This window comes from Plecotus auritus (genome assembly GCF_963455305.1).
Source record: "Plecotus auritus genome assembly, chromosome: 8".
Classification (NCBI taxonomy): domain Eukaryota; kingdom Metazoa; phylum Chordata; class Mammalia; order Chiroptera; family Vespertilionidae; genus Plecotus; species Plecotus auritus.
In genome coordinates, this window is record NC_137782.1 from 169,746,152 (window position 1) to 169,766,783 (window position 20,632).

At 38.8% G+C, this 20,632-nt stretch overlaps 1 protein-coding gene across 1 annotated transcript in view; it reads left to right on the forward strand.

Moving 5' to 3' along the window:
- Positions 1–20,632, forward strand: part of SMC6 (structural maintenance of chromosomes 6) — a 59,506-nt gene that overhangs the window by 35,251 nt on the left and 3,623 nt on the right. Inside the window, exons 19-25 of the mRNA XM_080682927.1 lie at positions 365–445; positions 1,742–1,912; positions 6,439–6,576; positions 7,575–7,720; positions 10,816–10,941; positions 12,810–12,915; positions 16,603–16,755. Coding sequence (XP_080539053.1) covers positions 365–445; positions 1,742–1,912; positions 6,439–6,576; positions 7,575–7,720; positions 10,816–10,941; positions 12,810–12,915; positions 16,603–16,755 — 921 coding nt within the window. The remainder of the gene's footprint in view (positions 1–364; positions 446–1,741; positions 1,913–6,438; positions 6,577–7,574; positions 7,721–10,815; positions 10,942–12,809; positions 12,916–16,602; positions 16,756–20,632) is intronic.

Consider the following 20,632-nt stretch of genomic DNA (forward strand, 5'->3'; position numbering starts at 1 on the left):
TGCAAGAGATTCAGAGGCATCCAGGCAGCACTTGAATTGTAGTCTGAGGACCACTGGATTAGAATAATCTTTCCACAATATAAGTCTGGATATTTCAGAATATTTTGTCTATGAATTCAACATTATCATCATTTTAAATGCAAAGATGGAGCACTTACATCTTTTTTGTGTGGGAATGGGTTACCAGTGAGGGTAATATGGCAGACTTGGTACTGTAACTAACTTTGGTTCATTTAATACGAATATGTCTCTTTTATTAAATACAGAATCCTTCTGTAACACAGTAGAACATCATGGATTAATACAGCTTTTCTTTATTTTTAATTTACTTTTATATTACTAAAATTTAAATACTTTCTTTTAGATGAAAATAAGAAAAAGTATTTCTGAAATTCAGGAACTTGAGAATATAGAAGAACATCAGTCTGTAGATATTGCAACCTTGGTAAGAGTCTTTTTCTCAAAGTTACAAAGGACAAAACTATCATTTAGTTTAACAGTATCTACTCAGCTTTTTTTAAAATCCTACTTGAGGCTGCTTTTTATGATTTTCTTCATTCACAGATAAGATAGAAACTACCTCATGTGTAGCCTTCAAGTTCCTTATTGTTTTGTCTTTATAACTTGCATGAAGAATAATTGATTTTGTCATCTACTACATGAAAAAATCTTTATCAAAGCTTAACTGTGCTCTTAAAGGCAAACAGTGGCACTTTAAACCATGCTGCCTAGCAGAGTATTTTTCAGATTTAATCAGTATCAGTACTCATGGATACCTTTGGTCAGTTACACCTGGTCTCTTTTCGCATTGTTTCTTCTTCCCAAGTTAATAGTTTTCATTTTAATTGGCCACATATTTGTCATCCTATATTTTTTCAGGCAGCTGTTTATGATATCCAGCTTAGCTTCTCTGAGTTACAGTAAACAATGGATTAGATAGCTTGCAGAATCTTGTTAAAAGGAAGAAGTATTACTTAGTGTCTGTGCTGTACGTCATATTAACTGCTGAGGGATACAGCAGGTGGAGTTCTACTCGAATGAGAGTTTGTCTTCATTTTTTATTAGTAATCTTGTTTCCCACATTTTATTTTTCTGCTTTAATTCCTTTTATTGATAGATTAAGTTTCTTTTTTTAAATATATGTTTTTATTGATTTCAGAGAGGGAGGGAGTGGGAGAGAGAGAAACATCAGTGATGAGAGAGAATCATTGATCGGCTGCCTCCTGCACGCCCCCTACTGGGCATCTCGCCGGCAATCCCGGGCATGTGCCCTTGACGGGAATCAAACCCGGAAGGAACCCTTCAGTCCGTGGGCCAATGCGCTATCCACTGAGCAAATGGCTAGGGTGATAGACTCAGTTTCTTGAAGATACGTAGTATGTCTTGTTTATTTTTGTTTACTCAGCATCTAACACGTTGTCTGGCACAAGGTAGATATTTATATGTACTATATTGTGAAGGAAAAGTGGGTAGAATAAAAGTTAATTCTTTTGATTATGACATCAAGCATAATATAGTTTTAACTTGTGTCCTAAATAATATCTCTTATTATTTTGAACCTGTTTTCTTCTTCCTAATTTGCCTTTGAGAGTGTGAACATGCCCTAGTAGTCTTTGAACTTGTCTTTTATCTGATTTGCCTATAGCCAGTAGTGTCTTCTCTCTTAGAATTGTTCGTACTCCTTTTCTATCTGATAACAAAGTATTTTAATTAACTCTATATGCTCTGTAAATGTAATCAGGAAGATGAAGCTCAAGAAAATAAAATGAAAATGAAAATGGTTGAGAAAAGTATGGAACAACAAAAAGAAAATATGGAATATCTTAAAAGTCTGAAAGTAGAAGCAGAAAACAAGTATGATGCAATTAAACTGAAAGTTAACCAGCTATCAGAGCTAGCAGATCCACTTAAGGTATGTATTATTGTTATTCTGTGATATATGTATCTTAGGTTTTAACTTTATATCTACAGTGTACTCACTAGATGTTGTCCTAGCATAATTTATGTTTAAATGTTGATGTAACCACATAAAAATAGGATGTAAACCACATTTTCATCCTTCGATCAATTAGAATAAAATGCTTCTGCTCATGCTTTTATGAGAATAAATTGGCAAGTTTGTGTGTGTCCCAGAAGATGACAGCTCCCCCGCCCTCTTTATTTTCTGATTTAAAGCTAGAGCCAGGGACACCTTGTCTGTCTGCTCTGTTTCTGTGCTTGCCTGTTCTGTTGTCCCACTTTCCTTCAGCAACTCAGGCCAACTTGAAATAAAGTGCTACTCAGTTCCTGCTTATTGGCATGTCCCAGTTATGTTCCAGCTTGAATTCAGTTGATTTTTTAACACATGCTTTTTAAAACCAAATTTAGGGAAACAAAATTATTCAACAGTTAAATTGTATAAATTTTTCCAAGTTGTTTATTAGCTTAGTTATTAATATTTTGTTGTTGTCATTTTTATGAATAGCTCAATTATTTTCATGACTTTTATTTATAAGACACTGAGAAGAATGAATAGTATATTTTTAGAGGAGTCGGGTATTTGAGATATCACTCTAACATATCCTTTTCTTTTTTTCAGGAAAATTAATTACCCTCTGTGTATTAAAATGTGTTTAGATATTTTTAAAGTTTAAAAGAATTTGCATGCATAAAAATTTTATTGTAATTTTGTTTTTGGAAAATTTAAAAAATTTAATAAAGAGTTGGGAGGAATTTAGAGGTTTTGCTGCATAGAAATAGCTTCCCCCTATTTGTGGTAGATTTCTCTGTGGTTACTATCCCTGGAGCTGAGATTTCTGTCTGCCATTATCACCTTAGATGGATCAATTGAGGGGGCAAAGGGGGGGGATTGAGGATGGAAAGAGACTTTGCTTGGGGTGATAGGTGCACAATACAGTGTGCAGGTGATATTTTATTGGGTTATACCCTTGAAACTTGTATGGCTTTGTGAACCAATGTCACCCCAATAAATTCAACAAAAAATAAAATTATGACTGAGAAAATGAAAAAAAAAAGAAAAGAAAATAGGAAAATAGACTAACTGATTAAGAAGAATATATAGTTTAAATATTAAATTGTAAAGTTGTGAGGAAGGAAAATGTACCAGAGGTAACATTGAGAAATACGAGTAAGAGAGTAGTTGCCACAGGAAATAAGAATTAAGAAGATAAAGCCTAAGACAAAAAAGAAAACGAAATTCATTTTTAAAAGGAGAAAAAGAATAAAATAAATATGAAAATAATCAAGAATAGACAAGGTAGAACTCAGAGAAATAAATTCAGGAATTAGAGCAGTAAAATTACAACAAAGGTAAGGTTAAAGTTTTTTTTAATGGGTGAAGGATTGAACAGAGTGACAAAATCAAAATGATGAAATATGGTAAAACGACACAGGGAAAGAAAGCACCTAAATTATTTATCCCGGAAGACTTAAAATTACAAACAAGAGATGATGAAGAGTAAGCTGTGTTCTGTTCTTTTAGGGACCTCTAAGCTAAAGCAACTCCTGGAATTGGGAGTCCATAAATAAGTACCAGAGCAGAGAAATATGGGCAGAAGGCAGTAAGAATTCTTGGTCTTAGCTCTTTGCCTTGGCTGCAAATAACTGAAAGCTAGGAGGTGAGTCCTTCAGTTAACCTGCATGCAAACAGCTAGTAGCCAAGAGGTTTTCCTTCACAGTGTCACACCAGAGCCGTCAGGGACAAGCGGACCAGGAGGAGTTGGCTAACAAAATAATTCCTGAGAAGCTGCAGTCACTTCTTAAACATTAGCAGCTTCTACACCTAATGCTTGCTGTTAGGACGTTTGTTCATTTTGTGACAGGGGTGGTGAGGAGTAGAATACTCTGTTTAAACATGCAGTCATTGAAATCTTGGCATAGGGAATACTTTTCTCACAAGATTTCATATTTTATAGCTTTTTAAAACCTCATAATGAATGTAGGTTTATATGAAACAAGAAGCAATCTTTCCAGTGCTGAATAAAATTCGTTGTTTAGGCATCCAAGACAATAAAGCTTTTCAATGATTCTGTCCTTTCTAGCATCTCAGCCTATTTTCTAAAGGCTCTAACTTCTTGCAGGTGGAAACTCTACAGCAAGCATGTCAAACTCAAAAGTTAACACGGGCCAAATAAATGAGGCATGTGGCCTGAGGGCCGTGAGTTTGACATGCTTACTCTACAGGTTTAAGGGCTGCATCGAAGTTTCCTTTTAGACCTATCCCATCCTGGGCCTCACCCCCAAACCAGGATGAATGTCATTAATTTGCTTTTATTATCTCTAGTTCTTCATTTCGCCATCAAATTAAATGAAATTCTCCCTTGCTTTCCTTTTAGTTTTAAATCTCGTAGTACCCAGGACCTATATTTATTAAATATACAAGGACAAATCAGCCAGCCATGGTAAATGTTGAGAAAGGGATATTAACATCTGTAGTTCTTTTCCCATTATTTTATGCTTTAGGTCTTTCCCTTTCTCAGGTTGCTAGGAGGGAAGATTAACCAGCACAAATGTGTCCTTGTATGTTTTATCCCTTCTGTTCCCTAACACTGAATTGATTCCCTAAAGCAGTGGTCGGCAAACTGCGGCTCGCGAGCCACATGCGGCTCGTGAGCCGCGGTTTGCCGCTCTGTTGACTAACGAGTTTGCCGACCACTGGGATAGGGGCTTAATCACAAGGAACAAGAACAGCCTGTAATTATTGGAATCGAGAGTCTAGGTCAGTGGTCGGCAAACTCATTAGTCAACAGAGCGGCAAACCGTGGCTCACGAGCCACATGTGGCTCACGAGCCGCAGTTTGCCGACCACTGCCCTGAAGCAAATGGGGCCTATTTATTTTGACAGCTTCTCCCAAAAATGATTAGAACACTTAGTTCTGTTTCATTCTATTTCATACACTGTCCCCATTCCTCACTGTAATCTCTCCTGCTACACACATTGCACCCCGTTTCTTTTACTCTGTTTGACATAAACGAGCAGTTACCTTCATCCTTCATGTAATAATGATTTTTAATAGGACTCTTTTGTAAAAGCTATCTGTTATCAAATGTCTATCATGGGTGATATCTTTATTAATATGAACCAAATGCAATAAATTGTATTCTTAGGTTAGAAAATAGCCCAATTCCTCCACTATGTGAGGTAAATATTATCCGTATTTAGATTCCTCTTCCTTTTGGGGATACCTCCATATATTGTCCTGTGTGATGCTATTTTTGCTGTCCTGGTTTGTATCTGTTTCTTTTTCTGTGTATAACGAACTCTTGAGACTGAACATGATAATCATAGTGTCAATGAGTAATGCTAGGCTCAAAAAACAAACGAACAAATTAACTAAAATATAATGTGGTGGTTCCTAAATCAGGAGCCTTTTTAAAACAGTGTTATTGAGATGTAAGTGACATGCATTAAATACACATGTAAGTGTATGATTTCATAAATTTTGACATGTATATACCTGTAAAACCTCACAGTCAGAAAAAAGAATAACCCTTCATGCTCAGAGTGTCCTCGCGCCCCTTTATAATCTGTCCCTCCCTATGCCCTGCCCCTCATCCCCAGACAGTCATCGGTCTGCTTTCTACTGCAGTCTGCACATTTTCTAGAATTACATGTAATGGAATCACACATTATATACTCCTGCTTTTTTTGTGATCTGACCTTTTTCAGAACCTAACACACTGTCTAGCACATAATGTATGCACTGTTTATAGTTTGAAAGAAAAAGTGAGTGAATGGAATACAAGTTACTCTTTTTGATTATGGTAATCATCCATATTTTTACCTGAATCAATAATTCATTTCTTCTTATTGCCAAGTAGCATTCCATTGTGTTTGATATACCACGATTTGTTTTATTTACTGATTGATGGACATGGGTTTTCAGGTTGGGGCTATTACAAATAAAGCTGCTCTAAACGTTTGTCTATCAAACCAAAAGAACAAGCCCTCTGAGATTCTGAACTTATTTTGGTGCTTCTTAAATCAAGAGCTATTTAAAAGGTTGAGATTCGGGAAATTCCAGACCTAAAATAAAATATCCAGGGGTGGAGTCTAGAAGTCTATATATTTTGTAAAAACATCCAAATCAATGGTACTGTAGATCATTGTTTGAGAAGCCACTGTAATGAATGTCTTTATGCATATGTCATCCAAGCCTTTCACCAGGCTAATGTGGCTACCCACCAAACTACGTTGTTGACCAAAATAAAGTTGAAAGCACCATATATATGGAGACTTTATATAAGAGTTTGATTATAATAATGTGACTCCTCATTTCTATTCAGACACATCCGGTATGAACCCTAATACTTGTGTCTTAAAGCAACATAATCCTATCCACTTCATGGAGTTGTTAGTTTTATAGCTACGCTAGTAATTTAAAAAAAAAACAAACAACAATGTTTGCATTAGAAATTATTTTGGCTTTCTTCAAACAGGATGAATTAAACCTTGCTGATGCTGAAGTAGATACCCAAAAACGAGGGAAGCAGCATTATGAAGAAAAGCAAAAAGAACACTTGAATACTTTAAATAAAAAGAAACGAGAACTGGATATGAAAGAAAAAGAACTAGAGGTTATCTGTCATTTTTTATTTTATGTTCTTGTTTACAACCTTAGTCCTAATTCCTAAAGTGCGTTTTCCTTAGTGTCCTGTTTTCAAACATACACAAGTTGTCCAATGAATATCTGTTTCCTATAAAGTAACAGCTGTTTTGGTGAATCAAGAGAGAAGGAGGCTTAGGGACTCTGAGTGTGGGGACTTAAATAGACCAGTACGAAGAGGACTTCAGGCAGGACTGCGACAGTCTGGCATCTGAGAGGGGATGGCACTCCCTCCAAGCTAATCTAGCTCCTTACAGGTCTAGTGTGGCAAGTAGATAGCAGCTTTCTGTCAGAAAATCCATCCCTGCCTCTGAGTAGTTGGGGCTGGGCTGGGCTGGGCTGCAATTCTGCTCCTGCGTGCTGGACAGCCATGATGACAGCTGTGAGCAGAGCCCTGTTTTTGGAGATGAATTGAAAGCAACCTGGGTCTAACTAGAAGAGATGGATCTCAACTTTGCCTTTATGTATCTTGGAAAGGGACTGAAACTAATCCATTGCCTTACTTATTCAAGACTTACTCCAAATGTTGTAAATATAAAATAAGTACTGTGTGTGAAAGTGCTTTGAGTTTTTTAATGTTTTATAAACATGAGGGTCTTTTTGTTTGCGTTTCAGTAACATTTGGTGTTCAGTGTCAGTCCTAAAATGCACAGAAAGCTATGTCTGACCTCAGTGCCCTGCATGCCAACTTTTCATAACTGCTACTTGAAATTTGTTTCATTAGGAACTTATAGAGGTCTTACAAATTATTAAAGATGTGCACAGTAGTATAATTTTCTCTTTAAGATTTATAGTGACTGTACTATATTCTCAATATAAAGCTTAGAGAAATAACATTGATACCAAATGCATTCAAAATACATTTTGTAAACGTAAGTTTAGAATTTTACTTTGCCTATTTTGGCATTAATAATACAATGAATTGTTATCTCAAAGAGTTTTAAAGACATTAAACATCTGTTGTCTTAGGAGAAAATGTCACAAGCAAGACAAATCTGCCCAGAGCGGATAGAAGTGAAAAAGTCCGCATCGATTCTAGATAAAGAAATTAGTAGATTAAGACAAAAGATCCAGGCAGAACATGCTAGTCATGGAGATCGAGAGGAAATAATGAGGTAAGTGGTTGGTAGCTTTTCTACTTGGTTATGTTATCTATATATATTATCAACACAAAAAATAAGTGTTTAAATACAAATCTTAAATTTGGATCAAATATTGCCACAGCATATAGTATATAGCTAAACTAGTCTTTCATATGTGTATGTTAATAAACTAACTTTGCTTTGGTTCGGTTGCTCAATAAGTTGGAGCGTCGTCCCACACCAAAAAACGTTTTGGGTTCAATCCCCAGTTGGGGCGTGTATGGGAGTCAACTGATCAATGTTTCACTCTCACATCAATGTTTCTCTCTCTGTCTCTGTCTCTGTCTCTCTGTCTCAAAGTCAATAAAAAAAAATATAAACTAACTTCTTTGTTCTGAATTATTACAAAACTCATTACAGAATATTTGCGTATAAATGTTATATTTAGACCTATAAGGTTCATATAGACATGAAATTGTTCAGCTTCACAAGTAATCAAAGAAATGCAAATCAGGATAATTAGAAGCCATTTTCACATACATGAAGATGGAAAAAACTTCATGTCAGTTAGATCTCAGTGAAATGGATATTTTTATACTAGAAATGGAAGCTCCAACGTAGTTAAGAGCACAGGTTCTGAAGCAAAGGTACCTCGGTGTGAATTGCTATTCTGTTACCTTCTTCTCTGGCTGCAGCAGATTATCCAGTGTCTCTGAACATTAATTTTCTCATCTGTAAAATAGATATAATTATAGTATTTCCCTTATAGGGTTATTGTGAAGATTAAATGAGACCATTCATAATAGACAGAATATATAGGATACATCATATGTTAGATATTAGTGTTTCTGAAAAATATTAAAGCAGTTTATGTCAAATGCCCTCAAAAATTTTATTGTTATAATCAAAAATGAGAAAAATAATTTTTGCTTGGATATGCTTATTGCAGTATTATTTATAACAGTGAAAAATTAGAACCATGTACAACTATAGGATGATGATTAAATTGTAGTAGAAAATTGCAACTATGCACTTTTGAAGAACTTTTCCTATTTAAAAAAAGGCTGCAGACGGGAGCCATCTCAATTCTATTTTCAAAAGCATTGGAAAACAAAAATAGTAAAGTTTTTCTTTAAAATAGATAATACCTCAGTGTTTAAAAAATACAATGTAAAAAGACAAAAAAAATTATTTCTTTTTTTTACTTTGTTTACTTTTATCTTATTAAATGTCCTCCCAGTTTTTCTATTTACAAATGTAAGGTAATGTGACTGCTTTTTATCCTTTCAGATACAAAAGATAGCACAGTATATAGACTCTTTTGCAGATTGCTTTCTTTGATTTAATGATATACAGTGTTTTGGATATTTTTTCCATTGTTTTAGAGGATTCAACCATCTATTGATGGATAGTTGAGTTTTAATTGAATCTTTTGCTATTATATATAGTGGTACATAATAAGTAATTTTGTACATGTGTCATTTTATTCAGGTTTTGTGTGTGTGTGTGTGTTTGTTTTTTAGGAAAAAATTCATTTTGACAGATTCCCCTTTCTGGGGGTTGTATTTAATTTGCACTCCCATCAGCAATGTATTAGAGTGCTTGTATCCCAATAAACAGTGTGATCATCTTGTATGTTTTTTGTTGATGGATAGTTTTTCCCCCAAAAAAAACAAACCTCATTGTAATTTTAATTTACATTTCACTTATATTAAGTGTTATTGAACATTTTTTTCCTGTCTGAACAACTGTTTATTTTTTGTTCTGTGCACTTTTTATGTATTTTTTCATTGTCCCATGGATAATTTGGGTGTAAGGTAAGGAATGTATTTTTTTTTCCCAAATGGCCCTGCAGCCATTTGAAAAGTTGTTTGTCCTCTAATTGTTTCCTTAAGAATGGCTACTTGAATAATATTTTTGCATATTCATAACTATTTGTCTTAACTTTGAATTGAAGACTAGTTTACCCTAATGTAAAATCCCATCTCTTGAGTATCTGATAGTGCTTGTCTACGAAGTCCTGTAGCTTGTCCAGAATGTCAGACTCCGTGATCCTTTCACTTGGTACACAGCATGCTTTTTCAGTCTGGAGATTCGAGTCTTATTTCTTAAATGTTTTCTTGTGTTTTACTTTTTAAAATATTTTCTGTTCTGTTCAGTTTTCTTTTTGAGGTCTTCATCCTATATAATAAAAGGCTAATATGCAAATAGACCTAACTGCAGAACGACCGGTCACCGGGGGCAGACATTCAGCACAGGAACCGCCCCCTGGTGGTCAGTGTGCTCCATAGGGGAGCACCGCTCAGCCAGAAGCTGGGCTCACGGCTGGCGAGCACAGCCTCTCCCACCTCCGCAGCAGCGCTAAGGACCCCTCGGGGAGCAGGCCTAAGCCGGCAGTTGGACATCCCCCTAGGGGTCCTGGACTGCAGGAGGGCGCAGGCCGGGTTGAGGGATGGGCTCCCCCCCGCCCTTTGTCTTCTCTATGTATTTTGTCTAACCATTTTATAAGTTTTCCCCCCAATTTGTTTCCTTTTCTCCTTTCTGTTCTCTGTGCTTCTCAGTGTGTTCCCACATTGGTGTCCGTCACTGAGGGAAGTATCTATTGCCTTCCAGTGAGATCCCTTTACATTTAGGAGGTGTATATTCTCTAAGGTCTGCCACTCTGGGCCCCACTTTCCTCTGTGCTTTCTCTGCCTTCTCTAGGGCTGGACTTTGTTCCTGCCCAGCCTGCTAACCACTCTTCCTGGTCAGGGCAGCACCCACTGCTGCTGGTAGTGGTTTGGTTTACAACTCTGTGAAATCCGCTAGCTCTGGGTCCTCAGCACTCCCTCTACTCCAGGGGTGGGCAAACTTTTTGACTCGAGGGCCACACTGGGTTCTTAAACTGGACCGGAGGGCCGGAACAAAAGCATGGATGGAGTGTTTGTGTGAACTAATATAAATTCAAAGTAAAGGAGCGGAGGGGAGAGCAAGAGAACCGGATAGAACAGCCGGATCCGGCCCGCGGGCCGTAGTTTGCCCAAGGCTGCTCTACTCCCTGGTCTTCCCCATGAAATAGAGTTGAGATTTTACTTTTTTATGTTTCTTTGAATGGCCTTTATTTACTTAATATTTTGTTCATAAAATAGGCAGTACCAAGAAGCAAAAGAAACCTACCTTGATCTGGATACTAAAGTAAAGACTTTAAAAAGGTTTATTAAATTACTGGAAGAAATAATGACCCATAGATTCAAAACATACCAACAATTTAGAAGGTAAGTGCATTAAAAAAATTATCACATATGCATTTTTGGTTTTTCTTTGTTTTCACTTATCTCTTATAAACATTAAATTAAATTAAAAACTTTACATGATTCAGTTAGCGAAGATCTGCCAGTCCTTACCTTGTCAGCTGGTGCTCACAGTCCTGTAATTTAATCAGAGAATTATGGATTTGAGTGGGCCTTCATAGCAGCTGTCCAACTTTTCCACTCCATCAACTATCCATCCTTTCCTAGATCATTCATAGGTGGCTGGTCACTGGCTGTTTAGAGTCCTTTGGAGGGTAGCTGATTGGTCCTGAGGCAGCCTCTTTCATTCCTGGACGTCGCACGTTGTTAAGGGATGCACATTTTTGATGGGACCTGCTGAGGCAATATTCAGTTGATTTACCCTGATCAACAAGAATGGTGTGGCTGGTAGCTTGATGGATGCAGAATCTCTGCTTTGTTACAGCTATAGCTCCACAACCTACTGCAGTACCTGAAACATAGTAGGAACTTGGTATATATTAGTTGCGTGAATTAATACAGGATTAGGGAAACTGGATATTATTAATGTACCCAGAAATGTACAGACTCACATGGATAAATGGACCCCAACGAAAGTCACAAGCAACAAATAAAGCAGAGGACTGTTTAAAGGTAGGGATGACCCTTGGTGTGCTTGGATCCAAGGCAGCCCTAGTCTTTACACTGACCCTCTTTTTTCCCAGAAGCAATACCTCAGTCACGTGCTTTTTCCCTGCCTTTATACCCCAAACTTTATTAGTCTTAAGACTATAAAAATTTTTTAAAAATGTATCTAGCTCTACCACATACATGGAAATTCAGATAAAGCCATAACAAGAAACAGGCTTTTACATGAGTGACCATATTCCTTAACTAAACTAAAACTTTGTTTCCGTTTTGTAAGCATATGTTGGTAAGGCTTAAATAGGGTTTATTTTTATCCTTTCGAGGCTACTTTTAAGTTTTGTTTGGTGGGACCAGAGCAACCTTTAGTCAAGTACTAATTTTTTTCTACCTGTGAAGCAGGTTCTGAGTACTGTACTGATACCTTGTAACTTAAAAGGTTTCCACTCGCACCGGTGGGAATGTGAACTGCTCCTGGCTGTGGGTGTCTTCAGGAATTACTTCTGCTGCTTTCGGGTGTTTCTCTCTCCCCGTGGGTGGTTCCTCACACCTGATGAGTAGAGTGCTCAGTGAGACCCGAGGCACCCTCTCCACGTCCTCGGGAGTTCTCTGTGCTGTGCTTTCTCCTGCAGACTCCGCCTTGGGAACCGGAGGCTCCTTGGCCTCCAAGGACTCCAGCTCCACTTAGGTTTCCACCCTCTCCCCCTTACTCTTCCATAAGTTGTAATTTAAGGCACCCATAGGGCTCAGAAGAATGCCACCTGACAAGTAGAGGCGGAATGGGGAGTTTGCGTTGTGCCAGGATTGTGTAGGTATCGAGGAGATGCAGTGCCTGGAGGTTACCCTTCCCTTTTTGCTGCTACAAAGTTGGGAGAGGCAGATGAATAGATCTTTCACCCATTATCAACTGCTAGAGTCAGTCCTCGCAAGGAGATGTATGTCTTCGGCATTAGGTGATGGATCGGTACATCTATACGGACCGGCTCTAATATCCTGGGATATAGTCACTGTGAGATGATATCATTCTGCAGATGTTTGTGCTAAAAATGTAGAGACAAGCGAAATATAAAGATCGGGAGAAAATCACCTAAAATTGCACCTACAAAATTGCCCACCAGTGTTAACATGTTAGCATATTTCTGTCTGGTCTTACATGCTGGTTAAAGATCATGCTGAATACACTCTGTATCTTTATATTCTTCTTAATGTGTCCAATTTTTTATTTCAAGGTGTTTGACTTTACGATGCAAATTGTACTTTGACAACTTATTATCTCAGAGGGCCTATTGTGGAAAAATGAATTTTGACCACAAGAATGAAACTCTTACTATATCAGTAAGTATCTTAACTTTGCATGTTTATTAGGAGATGCTTTGTCAAAGTGTTGAAAAGTAAATTGACCTTATTGGCTAAAACTGCTGTTGTAGCTTTTTTAATAATAATAAAAAAAAATCTCCCCCAGACAACTACATTATTTTCTTATGATGATAATTAGGAACTTTATTTCAGTGACACATAGTTACCTTCTCTTTCTACTCCATTGGTTTCTTTCTTGAAATTATATGGGACATTATAGAAGGTCCATTTTCTCTGGTCTCACTATAGGAAGCCAAGAAAGAATTTCTCAAAGAATGTTCTAGCCCATGTAATGGTTTGTACTACTTATTTCTGAAGATGTACCTAGATCTGATCTCTTTGGAGAAAGAAAGCTGCCACATTCAACTCTGTGGAGTCTGTCTTTATTTATCCTCTCATGGTCACATGCGTTGAAAGAGGGAGTGCAGGGCAAGAGCAGCTACCCACTCAAATAATTGGAGCAAAACTTTCAAATACTCACTTACTACTTCTAGTTGCCATAAATTTTATGTGCCCATGTTAATACTTAGAATAAGTAATAATTTGCAATACATAAATAAAAACTTATATCTAAAAACTTTAAATAATAATAATTACGAAAAAGAATGACAACACGTGTAAAAAATGATCAAAAGGTTTAAACAGGAACTTCATAAATTAAAGTGTCCAAGTGGCAAATAAGCACATGGAAGTGTCCCCTATCATTAGTCATCCGAGAAATACAAATTTATATCATAACGTACTATCCCATCACCATTACTGTGCCTAAAATGAACAAGACTGATATGAATATCTTGTGTTGGTGAGGATATAGACTAAGAACTCTCATTCCTTGCCAGTGGGACTCTAACTTGGTAGAACTAATTTGGGAACCTGTCTGCCACTGTCTGTTAAAGCAGTTCCACTCTTCAGAAACGGGCAGTATTCATTCATGTGGTTAAAGTCAAAATAGTGGTTACCTTTTGGGGATTGCTAGTGACGGAGAGAACACAAGAGAATTTGCAGAGATGCCGGAAATGTTCTGTCTTGATCTGAGTGGCGGTTCCTCGGTGTGTGTATATGGGTTTGTATAAAAATTATTTGCGCTAAACACTTCAGTTTTGTTCCTTCCTGTATGTAATTTACACTCTAATAAAAACATGAGTAAAAGAGCGAAGTATTAGGAGTGTTTGGGTAGTTAACCCCCAGAGCTGACTATACAAGTGCAGCTAGGTTTTCTGATGTCGTCATCCCTGTTATTGAGGAGAACATTATTGCTTTAAGAATCTAGTCATCTGCCCTGGCTGGATTGCTCAGTTGGTTGGAACATCATCCTATACACCAAAGGGTTGGGGTTTGATTCCCAGTCAAGGCACACAACTAGGTTGTGGGTTTGATCCCTAGTCAGGGCTCATATGGGAGACAGATGATCAATGTTTCTCTGTCTCTCCCCCTTCCTCTCTCTTTGTAAATAAACAAACATATTCTTAGGTTAAGATTTAAAAAAAAAGGAATCTAGTCGTTGTTTTTCAAAGACGGGAAATTGATACCGATGTCCCATGGTAAGTTAGTAATAGATCAGAAGTAAAATTTAGATCTCCATGATTCGTCCAGGGCTTCATTCATTAGATTGATACCAACTGCAGTTTTGGACAAAAGATTACATCCTGTTACTTAGTTCTTACTTTCATATGTGTTTTTTTGTTTATTTGGTTTGGCTGTTTACTGTGTATGTTAATGTTGCCTTCTCATTTGGATTTTCATGGAGGATTCAGACTTATAGATGATAAATATAGAATTTCAGTGTATGTTTAAATTCAGAATATTTTATAACTCTTAGATGATTAAAAAATAAATGAATGCTCACTTGAGAGCTACATAATTTTTCAAATAGCAATTTGCAAAATATGTGAATCCGTGTATCTGCCAAAATATGTGTGATTGCCTACATGATGTAGAACTGGTTGGTGCTGCCCTTTCACCTTGTGTAGCATATTTGTGCAAGTGGAATTCTGTCAGACGGAAGGAGTGCCTTCTAATGTTCAGTATACTATCTTCTCAGGCACTTGTGACAGTGCGCTGTTCACTTATTAATTGCTAGTTTATTTCCATGAGCCCTTATTTATTAAAGGGGGATTTTTCTAAGAGATTTTGTGAATTTCAATTCATTGCTGTTATTTTCTTGGCCAGTGTGAGTCTGTTTAAGTCGGTCCTATGTCTTTTTGACATTCAGTAATTACTTTTAAAGCAACTTAACCACTAGATGTCACTGGAATTCAAGTAACAAAAGTTATCTTGGCACTTAGAAATGTTTGAAAAATGAAATAAACACAATTCCATTTACAATAGCATCAAAAACAGTAAAATACTTCGGAGTAAATTTAACCAAGGAGGTGAAAGATCAGTCCACTGGAAACTATAATGCATTGATGAAAGAAATTGAAGAAGACACAGATGAATGGAAAGATACCCAGTGTTCATGGATCTAAAGAATTAGTATCGTTAAAATGTACATGCTTTCCAAAGCCTGACTACATTTAACTCAGTCCCTATCAAGATTCCAGTGGCATTGCTCACAGAAGTAGAAAGCACAATCCTAAAATCTGTGTGGAATGATAAAAGGCCCTGAATAGCCAAAGCAAGCTCGAGAAAAAAAGAACAAATCTGGAAGCAGCCACGCCTCTTGATTACTACAACTTTTAACACCGTTTGAAATCTTCTCCAGGAAGAAAACACAGAGGAAGCTCCTTGATGTTGGTCTTAGCAATGATTGTTTGGGTTTGACACCAGAAGCACAAGCTTTGGGAATATATCCAAAGGAAATGAAATGAAGTCACATCTGCACCCCCATGTTCATTGCAGCATTATCTACAATAGCCTAGACATAGATACAACCTAAGTGTCCACTGAGAGATGAGTGTGTAAAGAAAATGAGATGTTCGCGCTCTCTCTCTCTCTCTCTCTCTCTCTCTCTCTCTCTCTCTCTCACGCACACACGCACGCACACACACACACACACACACACACACACACACACACACACGGTAATATCATTTAGCCATAAAAGGAGAGGAAATTGACATCCAAGCAACAACATGGATGAACCTCGGGGCATTATGTTAATTAGAGTAAGTCACACAGAGACAAACACTGTCTGGTATAACTTACCTAGAATCTGAAAGAGCCAAACTCATGGAAGCAGCAGAGTGGTGGGTGCCAGGTGTCGGGCGTGGGGGAACAGGTGGGCACAGGGCCCAGGCTATCCAAGGTGAGTAGGTTCTTTCCTGTGTTGTCTTCCACAGGTTGTATGGTTCCAGGTCTTCAGGGGACTATGAAAATGCCAGAATGACCAGTGCAAAGTATTTGCATTACTAACATTTGGCTCACATTGGCATTTTTATTATCAAGCCTTTAATTGTGGTATGTTAGAGCTCATTACAGTGAGAAAATGCTTTCAATTTTATTTTTCTCACAATAAAACAAAAACCACCGTTATATATAGCTCATTGTTTTACTGTAAAATATTTTAAATGGAATAGCTGTCATTTCCACGTGACTAAATGACTTTATTCTCTTTTATTATTTTTAACTGTAAATCCATTCTTTCTCATGCGAGGCAGCCTTTTTGTAAAGAGTCTAATAATGCCTTTTTCTACACCCCCTTTTTTTCCCGTTGACTCATTCAAGGTGCAGCCTGGAGAGGGGAACAGAGCGGCTTTCAACGACATGCGAGCCTTATCCGGAGGCGAGCGCTCCTTCTCCACCGTCTGCTTCATTCTTTCTCTGTGGTCCATTGCCGAGTCTCCTTTCAGATGCCTGGATGAGTTTGATGTCTACATGGTAGTGTTACGTTTTAAACTCTCCAGTTCGGGGGTGGGTGGTGGACGTGTGTTTTGTATGGAAGCAATTCTCCCTTTGCTTTTACCCAAAATAGAAAAGCTCCTGCCCCGACCCTTCAGTCCGTGGTTAGTGCTAAGAAAGAACTGGAGAGCTGCCGTTCTCTCCCTGCTGCGATATGGCGGCTGCAGAGACCCATCCTGGTGTCCTCCTCTTCGCTCCCATCGGGACGTCCTCCTCTCCACCAGATGGACCTCCTGTAGCCTCTTCCCTGGTGTATTTCCATCTTCCATTTTAACCGAAAGTCAAAAGCAGTTAGTTTACAGCTTTCCTTCCTTCACAGCCACCCAAAGAGCAGTATATATGACACAGGGAGTGGGAGCACTTGATTTTGAAGTCTGAAAACCCAAGCTTGAGACCAATTACCCAAATGACTCTGGGCAAAGTATTTGTCCTTTCCAGGCCTCAATTTCTTCCTCTTAAAATAAAGCTATTAATCTTTCCTGCCTCATTGGGTCATAGTGAGGCTCCCGTGGGGTCTTGCTTGGTGCACAGAATAAGTTCTCCCAAATTATCTGTGAATCATTCTCTGTACTTCTCCATGCCCTGTTCTTTCCTAAACCCAGTCATCTGCGTTTACCAGCCGTGGGCAAACTACGGCCCGCGGGCCGGATCCGGCTGTTCTATCCGGTTCTCTTGCTCTCCCCTCCGCTCCTTTACTTTGAATTTATATTAGTTCACACAAACACTCCATCCATGCTTTTGTTCCGGCCCTCCGGTCCAGTTTAAGAACCCACTGTGGCCCTCGAGTCAAAAAGTTTGCCCACCCCTGGTTTAGACTGACTGCTCGGGAAAACTGGTTTAGCCGAGTCATAAACGGACTTCCAGTCCTACTTTAACTCATTCAGTATTTGGCACCGCAGCCCTGTCCTCCTCCTCCGAATGTGTCTTCCCGCTGGTTTCCACCTCCTCCCTCCTGGTTCTGCTGCCCCACCCCCCACCCCCCCAATTTGTTGCCCTTAAGTGCTTGAGCTCTTCTTTGTTGCTTATTTTTCACACTGTTGTTGATTTTCCTGGACACCATACGTTTCTCCCCCCCCCCCCCCCCAGCGCCTCCCCCACACACAGTTGCCCAAACTACTACCTGCATTTGGGAACCGTTCAGATCTCCCTGACATCCCTCTTGCCCATATGCCCAATACCAGTCAGACATAATCTAGTGAACGACCTGCATCTCACACTCAGCATGTCTGAGACCAAGTATGTCTTCCACCCAAGCCTCTCCCTTCTTGTCAGTGTTCTACCTTCAGTCGTGGCAAATTGCCAGTGCCAGCCCAGTCACCTAACTGCGAAGCTTGATCTGCGATCCTTCCTTCCACCTGCACATTAAGTCTGACCCCTGTCTGTTCCTCTTTTAAAATATCTGATTCCTGCCCTCTTCTTCCTGGTCCCCGTCCTCCTCAGCTTTTACCTATTGCAATCACCTCGTGTCCAGATCCCTACTTCCATCTGGCTGCTCCGGCAGCCCCTCCTTCACCATTTTGCCCAGTGTGTGTTTCTAAAACTAACTGGGTTTTGGTCGCGTAGTTGTTTAAAACTCTGCCTTGGCTAATAGTCCCGTTGGGATGAAGGCTAATTCTGTGGGGTAACTCAGGGTGACTCTGAGGCCTGGTGCTGGCGGTTTTCCAAACCCTGTGCCTCTGCTTGTTGTGCCCTTCTTCACGGTGTCGCACCTGCTCCTCTCAGGACTTGGCTCAGATGTCCCCTTTATGTGGCCTCCTGGCTGCCACCTGCAGGCGGGTTGGAGATGCCTCAGCGCTCCCTCACATCGCTTCGTTATAATCTTATATTATGTATTGCATCTACTGTTACACTAGCATTTTATCTGTATGTATTTTCCATTCCACTGCTGTCCCTCTGATGTCCGAATCTCCCACCAAACTGCAGTCTTTTTGAGGTCATAGTTCTGCCTTCTACTGCCTAGCCCATAGTAAGCATTTAAGAAATGCTTATTCATGAATCAGAATTTATACTTGTGAGTGCGATGTAATCTTTCAAGTGTCACCCCCCCCCCCATATCATTGCTGATGATTAGTTAGAAATTCCTCTGAGAATTGGCTTTGAAGCTAATTCACCAGTCTTAGAAGGCAGTTGTTCTTTCATGCATCGTTTTTGTCCCAAATACCATTTTGCAGCCCAGTCCTATGACCCATCTTATGTCATATTTAATTCAGGACAACTTCTTTCTCTTTCAGAAACTTAGAGGGTCTTAATCAGGATGGCATTTTGCCCCATTAAAATTATTCAGAAAAATGCACCCAGGTTCTGAGAACCAATCCAAAGGAAGCAAATAAATATGTTTGTGGTGCGTTGACAGCTTTGTTATTAAATGATAGGCCACACCGGGGCGGTGTTCTGAAAGGACAGTATTCCATTTGGGCAAGCTCTGGTTGTTTTTGCTCACTTTACGTGAGATTACTTTGCAGCTATTCCTGATGGAGGAGTTTGTATCCTACGAGCCATTGAGCAGTGTAGGCGGCATTGGGTCCCCCGTCTGCCTCCAAAGCCCATGTTCTGAGCCAGCAGGCTGCACGCACACGTGGTTTCCAGGAGGCCTTCAAAATGCACCCTCCATCTGTCTCGCTTCCAGCGCTCAGGAGCTCTCGGGGGTGGGAGGGCTGCTTTGATTGTTTTTCTTTTCTGTTATTTAACTCAGAAAATGTAAGCACAGTTTAATTCATTTCATTTCAAACCCTGTTATAACTAAACATTCTTTTTCTATACACCGATGCGCTCTTTATTTTATTTTATTTTATTTTTTTTTTTTAAATCTTTATTCAGATTATTACAATTATTTCTCCTTTTTCCCGCCATAGCTCCCCTCCACCCATTTCCCACCCCACCTTCTGCCCTTACCTCCCCGCCACTGTCCTCATCTATAGGTGTATGATTTTTGTCCATTCTCTTCATGAACCCCCATACCCCTTTCCCCCTGAGAATTATCAGTCCACTCCCTTTCTATGCCCCTGATTCTATTATATTCACCAGATTATTCTGTTCCTCAGGTTTTTAATTCACTTGATTTTTAGGTTCGCTTGTTGATAGATATGTATTTGTTGTTCATAATTTTTATCTTTACTTTTTTCTTCTTCCTCTTCTTTAAGAATACCTTTCAGCATTTCATATAATACTGGTTTGGTGGTGATGAACTCCTTCAGCTTTTTCTTATCTATGAAGCTCTTTATCTGCCCTTCAATTCTGAATGATAGCTTTGCTGGGTAGAGTAATCTTGGTTGTAGGTTCTTGCTATTCATCACATTGAAAATTTCTTGCCACTCCCGTCTGGCCTGCATAGTTTCTATTGAGAAGTCAGCTGACAGTCGTATGGGTGCTCCCTTGTAGGTAATTAACTGTTTTTCTCTTGCTGCTTTTAATATTCTCTCTTTGTCTTTTGCTCTTGGCATTTTAATTATGATGTGTCTTGGTGTGGTCCTCTTTGGATTCCTTTTGTTTGGGGTTCTGTGGGCTTCCTGGACTTGTAAGTCTATTTCTTTCACCAGGTGGGGGAAGTTTTCGGTCATTATTTCTTCAAATAGGCTTTCAGTATCTTGCTCTCTCTCTTCTTCTGGCACCCCCATAATTCTGATGTTGGTACGCTTGAAGTTGTCCCAGAGTCTTCTTACATTATCTTCAACTTTTTGGATTTTTTTTTTTTTTGCTTTTTGCTTTTTGCTTTTTCGGTTGAGTGTTTTTTGCTTCTTTGTATTTCAGTTCTTTGACTTGATTCTTGTGTTCCTCTATTCTGTTTCTGGGTCTCTGTATAATTTTTATTTCAGTCAGTGTATGTTTAATTTCTAGTTGGTCCTTTTTCATATCTTCG